General features: G+C 49.6%; 1 protein-coding gene across 1 annotated transcript in view; it reads left to right on the forward strand.

Moving 5' to 3' along the window:
- Positions 1-8,416: 8,416 nt before the first annotated feature.
- Positions 8,417-8,548, forward strand: part of TBC1D9B (TBC1 domain family member 9B) — a 41,705-nt gene continuing 41,573 nt past the window's right edge. Inside the window, exon 1 of the mRNA XM_046667760.1 lies at positions 8,417-8,455. Within this exon, the coding sequence (XP_046523716.1) occupies positions 8,417-8,455 (39 nt within the window). The remainder of the gene's footprint in view (positions 8,456-8,548) is intronic.

The following is an 8,548-nucleotide window of genomic DNA, read 5'->3' on the forward strand; positions in this document are numbered from 1 at the left end:
CCCCTCCACCGGCCTTGGCATCAGCATGAAGAAGGCACAGGGGCTTATAGAAAAAGACATGGTGGCCAGCATGGTGGACATCAGGGACACACGCCTGAGATGATATCAAGTTAATGTCACGAGAAATGTGTATCTTAAGAGTAATCCCAACACGGATTACCATGGGCAAATTTATAAAACAAATCTACGCATCCTTTTTGTTCAAGGACACACCACAGTTCAGCCCATTGCTCCTGTTGGTATGAGCTATGCAGAGGTGTAAATGCAGTCAGCTCCTCAGATCCTTGTTATGAGAATGGAAACCAGTTTCCATAGGCCTGGAGTTAGACCTGGCAGCAAACCATGCAGACCGATGAATCTCCCGCCCTGTTATGTGTATTGACTCTGTGGAACAGAAGTGTGAGGTGAACACTTGCCGTTTCCGTGTGCATCTCTTCTCATGACATGTTGCTAAGATGCCTCTGACATAGTTATGCCCAGAACAAAGCCCTCAGAGAACCAGAAGTTGGGGGGGTTGAGGTGGGGGGCGGGGGGCGGGGAACAGCTTTAGGAATGTCACCTTGGAGTGACCAGCAGCATTTGTTCATGATCACTTGAGGCTGAAACAGTGCAGATTTTTAAGGTTTTAGCAGCTTTTCCTTTTTACCTTTTACCAAGGGCTTTTGTTTGTTTGTTTTCCTTTTTATAGTCTTTGTACTATAACAATATTTTTGATAAACGGTTTCAGGAGAGCACTGTTCAGAAAGACAGGCTGGCCCCACGGGCTTTGCGGTGAGAGAGTGCGTCTCCAGGAGACCAGAAGCCCGTCTGCCGGAGAGTCCAGACTCACCCCTGCCTTTGTCATTGTTCTGGCTCATCCGACAGAGAAGCTGACTCAGTTCCCACCATGTCGTCCACACCACGACCTTGTTTTCCTGAACCAGAACTCAGATCCCAGTGGAGCATTTTCTTCTAATTTGTGCCATCTTACAAAAGCATATACATTAAATTTCACTCAAGACATTCCTTTATTGAAAAGAAAGGAAATTACTTGAGAACCTAAAAATCTCCCTATTAATATAATATTTGAATTTCTGGTAAATCTAGGGCACACTTGCACTGTGGAAAAATCAAGGAGGCATTTCCTACAGGGTAATTTACTCAAAATAGTGCATCACATCACAGCTGGACACCTTGTCCCTGAAAACTGGGGCGACTTTCCTGCGCAGCAACAGAACGTCCTGCCTTTGTCAGGAGGGTTAGTAACTTCTCCGTGAAGGTCATGTACTTTGGTAATAGCGAGGGTGGCACTATTTGTCCCATATAACAACCTCTTTGCTGGTGGCTGTGCTGAGGGGAAATCCTCTGCCGAGCCCCACCAGGGACCTAGCCGGGGGCAGGGACCCCAGGGCTGCCTGCATGTGAACTTTGTGAGAACACGCTTCTCAGTGTGGGCGTCCCTGCCTCTTAAAGCTCGCCCTTTGGGGAGCAGTTTATTGGCCGTGCAGGCATGGCTGGCAGTACAGAGAGGCGACTCTGCTGCAACATGTAAGTGTCTCCGTTGTTGCGAGTCTTACAGCCACGGTGGTCCTTAGCTAGGAAATGTATGATAACATCTGATCCTTTTGGGGGGGTTGGAGAGACACTATTTGAAGAATGGAAAGAGCAAAGGAGCTAGCTACTTATAGCACAAACCCTCATCCCTCCAGTGGACTGCTCTGAGCTGGGCCTGGCGCCATCCTCTTCCTCCCCGCATGGCCTCCACGCCATCCCCAGGCTGAGGTGGGTGCAGAACCGTCAGCATATACCGCAGGATGCATGTAGAGTGGGGTCTGAGGCAGCCAGAACCATCAGCTGATCAGCTAGGAATTGGGTTGTGACAATTAGAATGCAAATACTTACAATTTGGTGATTTTTAACTTCTTAAGGGAAAAACTGCCCAAAGCCCTCCTTTCGTATTATTTTAGGAAAAGAAGAGAGGTAGCTGGGCCGAAAACAGCCAAGCTGTCCAGGCTTGGGGTCACCCAGTGGTGGCAGTGGTTAGCAGGCGGTGTATCTGTCCAGGGCTGCCTGGCTCTGCCCCTCAGGGGAAGATAGGCTCCACCACCAGGTTGCTAAAAGCCCCTCACAAAGCCTGGTGAGCCCCGCTTCTGAAGGAAGCCTCCGTGTCCCTGCCCCTCCTTAGGCCTGGCTCAGGGGCGTCCACAGGCACGTCCCAGAACACCAGTGTGGACCCGGGGCTGAGCCCACACCTGCCAGCCGCCCTGATGCACACAACAACCCAGCTTCCAAAAGATGTGGTCACAAGGGGTTTAAACAAAAAGATTACTAAATTTGACTCATTTGATATTTCCTCTGGGTTTTATAAACTCTTCTTGTATTCTTATTACCCCCTTACATCCAGTTCTTTCCTTGATCTGTGTCTTAAATGAAACTGGTTTTAACTGAAGAAAAATCACAACGTTGTCTTCCTGTTAACCACTATTGTTTAGGCAGTGGTTCTGCTCCAGAAAAACTAGGAGGTGGTGTGAATGTCAGGTCACCTTGGCAAGGGGTTGCTGCTCATAAATGTCATGAAACAAAAACACTGATCTCCAGGAATTAGGATTTAGAAGGAAAAAGCTAGGATTATAAAACTGATTTCATCAACAGACCTTGACTTAGTTCTCACTATGTGCTAAACACATATACTCAGAGGTACGGTGAGTCTAGTGATGGTTAAGATTCGGGCTGTTATAGAAAAGTGGCACATTAACAACCAACGGGGATGTGAGACCAAATGAAATGAGGGTGATGGTAAAGGGGAGATTTCCCAGGGTGCAGATGGAACAGGGCAGTGCAGCCAGAGAGGCCCCACAGGACCTGTGGCCGCTGGGAATGCAACACCTCAGCGAAGACGAACCAAGAAGAGCCTGAGACTGGTGTGGGCCTCACTTCCTGGGCGGGGAGGCTTTGCTGTGGGGAAGGCCCAAACCTCTGTTTTGGAAAGAGTGAGCTGGCTCCTGCCTCGGGCCAAGGAAGAGCAGAGGACATCGCCCTTGGACCCAAGACTGGGTCTGGCTGAGAGCAGAAAGGAGAGAGCCATGAGATTGAAGGAGAAGGCAAAGTCGCGAGTCTTGGTGACAGGTGGGTGTTGGTGGGACCCAGGGAGAGTCCTTGTGGGGGCACTAGACCTCAGTGCTGGCAGAGCTCTAGAGGGAGGCATAGAGATGCGCTCTGGATCTCAGGAAGGGTTTTGGTGAGGGGAGGGTGGGCACTGTGTGGCCCTCTGTGCATCAGAGTTCCTGGGAAGCTGTTTTAAACGTCACGTCACCTAGACTCACCGTTCTAGTCTCCTGTGAGCACAGTCCCTCAAGTGCCCCACGTCTTCTCTCCCTCCCTCCCTCACACACACACACACGTGTGTACACCGGCATACGCACTCTCAAACGCACACACACTCGCTGGACTCCCCGGTAGGTATCCAGCCAGGCCTGCTGTTTCCTTGGTTCAGATGATGGTGGAAGCCAGAGGGGGGCTGAAATTGTCTAGCGACAGAACCAAGCTTGGGATAAGCCACTGATATTTAAGGTAGGGACAGAAGAAGCTGCTGATGGCATCTAGTTTAGAAAAACCACTGAGTGTAACTTCCCCATTCGAGAAAGGCAGTGTTCCCCTCACAGCTGTGGCCAAGGCAGACAGGCTGACCCTCACGTGCTCCAGAAACAGGAGTGCCTAAACTCAGCATTCGCTCCCAGCTCCACACATGAGTAAGGGATGGTTATCACGGGGTGACTGTCATGACACCCGCAGCTTCAAATAAGTGTCCTCCCTGTTGAGGGCACTTGTTAGAAGGGAGGGGCATCTAGTTGTGCCCTTCCTCTTGGCCCCGTTGGTGAATCATTCCAAAGCCCATTGGGCAAAGGATGCAATGGATGTTGAGTATACATGTTCACGTGACACCCACAGAAGTGGTTCGGATCCTTCCAGCAGGACTGGAGAATACCTTATATGCTTTAAGTATTGTAACATCGGAGAAAATGCAGAAAGAAGGATGCAGAGGTAAGGTGCCTGGTTTGCGGAGGGGAGGCGTGCTTTACTTACTGTCCTGCCAGACAGGAAAAGTGAAGCGTGCTGGAGCCCACAAGCCTGGGCCTGCAGGGAGGGCTTTCTCCTGCAGAGGCCATGTCCCCTCCTGGCCAGCCCTTCTGGCTTCTCAGGGGCTCCAGGTCCTCAGAACACACCCAGCAGACATGGTATGAAAGCTGTCACCTGCGTTCTCCAGAACTGTGTCCCACCAGCCTTCAGTGACATAGTGGGGAAGCGATGCCGTTGGCCTCAGCAGCTAAAAGGACCACACGTCTACACCCAAGAGTTGGCTTTCGTGCTCCTGTGGGGGCCCCCAGTCTGTGACCTGGGACTCTCTGGAGTTTTCCCTCTTGCAGTTCAGCCAGGTCAAGCCATTTTTTTCTGTTTATTCTGACTTGGGAAAGAAGGAAGATATTTTATGATTAAAAAAACAAACTTCATGCACACTTGAATATTAAACTTTTGTTAAGGATTCTGTGCTGCTGGAATCGCTCAGACTTCCATCCTGGGCTTTCCTAGTTCCTCCCACTAAATCTTCCACATGCATATACTGCGAAAGACGCAGGTTTGAGGGGGCACAGACCCAGTTTGGCAGCCTGAAAGGAATGACTTTCTCAGAAACAGCCAACCTGGGGAGGCATTGCTGGTAGCCCAGAGGCAGCAACCAGAGCACATGTGCTCAGTCTGAGGGTGGCGGTCCAGCTCAGTAGTGAGCACTTTCATAAACCACACATGTTTTCCTGTGGAAAGCCGAGAGCTGGAGGATGTCATTAGCACCCTTTCCTCAGCTGCAGAGGACCCTTAGCCCCGTGGGACACAGCTTCCAGGGTCCCCCGCCCGTGTAATGCTGACCTGAGACAGCTCTTTCTCACTAGTCCACTACAGTCCACTTGGGTGGGTGCGTGTGCAGGAAAGGGACATGTCGGTCATCTGGCTAGTCTGACTGGCCTTCATCAGCAACTCACCCCCTCAGTGATTATCACCCTCTCTTCAGCTCTCTTTACAGCTACTGGCAACTGTCGAGAGTTACAGATGATTGTTCTGAGCTATTTTTTATAAATTTAACCAAACACAAAGTGAATTTTAATTTGCTTTCAGAATTATCCTTCATCCACAATTAAGTCCAAGTATATTCGCGCTATGTGATATTAAAGGACTTTTCCTGTGACTAGAGGTACTGAGCCAACATGTTTGTGAAAACAAAGAGCAGGGTGGAGGTAGGTAGAGATTACATCCAGGCCATTTCTCTCCCTTCAGGTGAGAAAGCTGTTCCTAAACAGAAAGGCTCACTGCCCACTGACTGCCAGCAGGCCGTGTGGACCAGGCCACTAGGTGTGGCCAGTGCCAGGGTCCCAGAACCTTTGCTGGGTGCCCAGCCTGAGATGACACATGCCATCCTGGAGAGAAGCAGAAGGGGCACTGTGTCCGCTCATCCCCCTGGCTTACTGACCCAGCTGGAGGAGGGGCACCCTTGGCTGGTACTTGGGGCCAAAATCTGGTGTCTTAAGCTGAGAATGGGAAGCAGGGTCTACTCCCAAGTGGCAATGGCTCTGTCTAAGCAACCAACCAGTGTGATTCCAGAACCAGGAACAGACTTTGGGCTAGGAGATGCTCTTTGGGGGCCACCTAATAGAACAGTCCTGTCCCTGTACAAGAGGAGTTGGTCCAAACTCAGGCTACATTTGTCACAATAGTTTTTGACCCGCAGTAGTTTTTGTACTCATATAAAATATTAAAGTTACTCCCTTTATATTTGGGTCATTCAGAGAGCTCCTCTTACTCTGGGTTCCTGCTAACTATGCACAACATCTCAGAGGATGGCATACAGAACTATTTTTCTAACTATAGCACAGGTAATTTGGGGGGGGGGGGTGGCTTGGGATATACCTAAATGTGGCAAATGACTTATTTATCTTCACCTGGAGGGATGAAAGGGGAACCATGCGCTTGAATTTCATTCACCATTGGATAGCTTGTGCCAGAAAGAACACACATCAAATATCCAAGAAGCAAAACTGCTAATTAGCTTAATGGGGGCTCGCTGTAGGGGGAGTTACCTTCTCAAGAACACAGACACCTGCATTAGAACGTGAGCTGATTTCTCGGCAATCAGATCTTATACGCCCTTTGAAATGTTCGGGGCAGCACAACTCCTAGGTCCATTTGGTTGATGTAAGTATAATTAAGTAGTGAAATTGTATGGTATAGCCCTGTATGCTGATAGTGTATACCTGTATGTTCGGGATTTGCTAATATAACCATTTCAATAAAAACCCATTGAAAAAGCTGCTTTGGCCATGTGGAGTACTGTGGGTGGTAACCTGTGTCAGGACTTTGGTTGCAAGTGACAGAAACCCCAACCAAAACTGGCTTAAGCAAGAAGGGAATGCAGTGGGTCACAAAAGCTACAATGCCACAGGATACTTGTGTTCATTACCACATGCTTTGGCCCTCAAACACTGACACCAGGACACATTTGCTAGCTTGCTTCCTCTAAGTAAACTCCATTCTCTGGCTCCGGGAGGTGGTAGCCCCGTCAGCACAAAAGCTGGTATACTTCCCCAAGAGGTAAGCAGACCAGAATAGCCTCTTCTTGGCCCTGATTGGCTTGGTTGGAGGCACATGGCCATCACTGAACCAGCCACTGTGGTCACAGAGGTTGAATGTGCTGATGGCCAAGGCCAGCATGGGCTCCACTTCTGCAGCCCAGGAGTGCATTTGGCTTCACCTGAAAGGCAGGAGCTGAGAGTTCTAAGGTGTGGTTCCCACAGCAAAATCTTGATGCTGTACAGGAAGAAATGGATGCTGGGGCAAAAGCAGCAGATGTCCAGTACATGTAGAAAAGAGCTGGAGCCAAAAAGGCCTGGACGTCAGTACCACCTCTACCATTTACTAAATGAACTTCGCAAATCATTTCACCTGCCTGAGTTCAGTCTATCTCTATAATAGGGATCATAAAATACCTATTTCATGGGGTTAAGGTGTGGGGATTAGATTTAAAATAATGTAAAAAGTAGGCTTAATATCATATACCCTATAACCATCTAGTATCTGGGATATATAAATAACTCTCACAATTCAACAATAAAAAGACAATCCAATTTAAAAATGGGCAAAGGATATGAGTAGACATTTCTCCAAACAAGATATACAAATGACCATCAAGCACATGAAAAGATGCTCAGCATCGTAAATCATTAGGGAAATGCAAATCCAAACCACATGAGATACTACTTCATATCCATTAGGATGGCTATAATAAAAAAACAGACAATAACAAGTGTTGAAATAGAGAAACCACAACCCTCACACATCACCAATGGGAATGTGAGATGGTGCAGCTGCTTTGGAGAACAATTTGTTCCTCAAAAAGTTAAACATAGCTTTATGATAGGACCCAACAATTCTCCTAGGGATCTAAGAGAACTGGAAACGTGCACACAAAAACGTGTACACAGATGTTCATAGCAGCATTCTTCACAAAAGTCAAAAAGAGGAAACAACCCAAAAATGTCCATCAACTGATGAACAGATAAACAAAATGAGGCATATCCATCTTGAAGTTTCATTCAGAGGCTCAAGCAACATTTCAGAAGGCTTTTGATCACTCTGGCGGTCAACCATGAAACCACCTATTTATGCCTACATCTATCATACTAGACTCTGGAATGCCAGTGACAGAAACCCAATTGGAAAGCAGCTTAGGCCTCCCAGCATGATTCTAAAGTGCCCCCTTACCCCCGCCCTCCTGCTGGATCCTTGGGTAGGCTCTGGCCAGCAAGGTGATCCTGCATCCCAATTGGCCCTGGACATTCTGGATGCAGCATACTGCCCCCAGCAGAGTTAACAGTTTCCCCGTTCACTCAATAGGGTCAGCGTTTGGACTGCGAGCCGGTCGACCCCTCTGGACCGGCACTGGGAGGGTAGGAATCCACATCCGCAGCCCCGCATGCTGCCAGCCCATGCCTATGCAGAAACCCCTGGGGTCACAGGGGCCGGCCCTGTCTCGACACACGGAGGCCACCCCACCTCTGTGTCGCCATCTGTCAGGTGAGGGGACTGCACTGATTTCTGTGGAGCCTGCCAGCCTCAGGGCTTCCTGACACACTCTCCTGGGCTCCCGGACGTTCTCTTAGTCTTAGGTCCAACAGTCGGTCGGAATTCTGAGAATTATGACAATCGTCAAACCTTCTTCCAGCCGCCCTTTGCAATGTTAACACGCACGGGGTTGCACTGCACGATCAGCCAAACGTGTATTTCCAAATGCTGTTTCTTTACATTTCCCCCCAAACCCTGGACAGGTTTTCATGCAACGCGGGGGCCCTCCTCTCTGGACAACCAGTCCCTCGGGTATGTGGACTCGGCCATGATGGCCGGAGGCCCGCGCCCCGAGCTGGACATCGCCTGTGTACGGCGCCGCCGCACTGAGCGCCGCGCGTGGAGCACCCGGGGAGGCGGCCCCGGCGGGGGGTGCGGGGGCGCGCGGGGCGCCGCGAGGGGC

The sequence above is a fragment of the Equus quagga genome, chromosome 7 (genome assembly GCF_021613505.1).
Source record: "Equus quagga isolate Etosha38 chromosome 7, UCLA_HA_Equagga_1.0, whole genome shotgun sequence".
NCBI classification, from domain to species: Eukaryota; Metazoa; Chordata; class Mammalia; order Perissodactyla; family Equidae; genus Equus; species Equus quagga.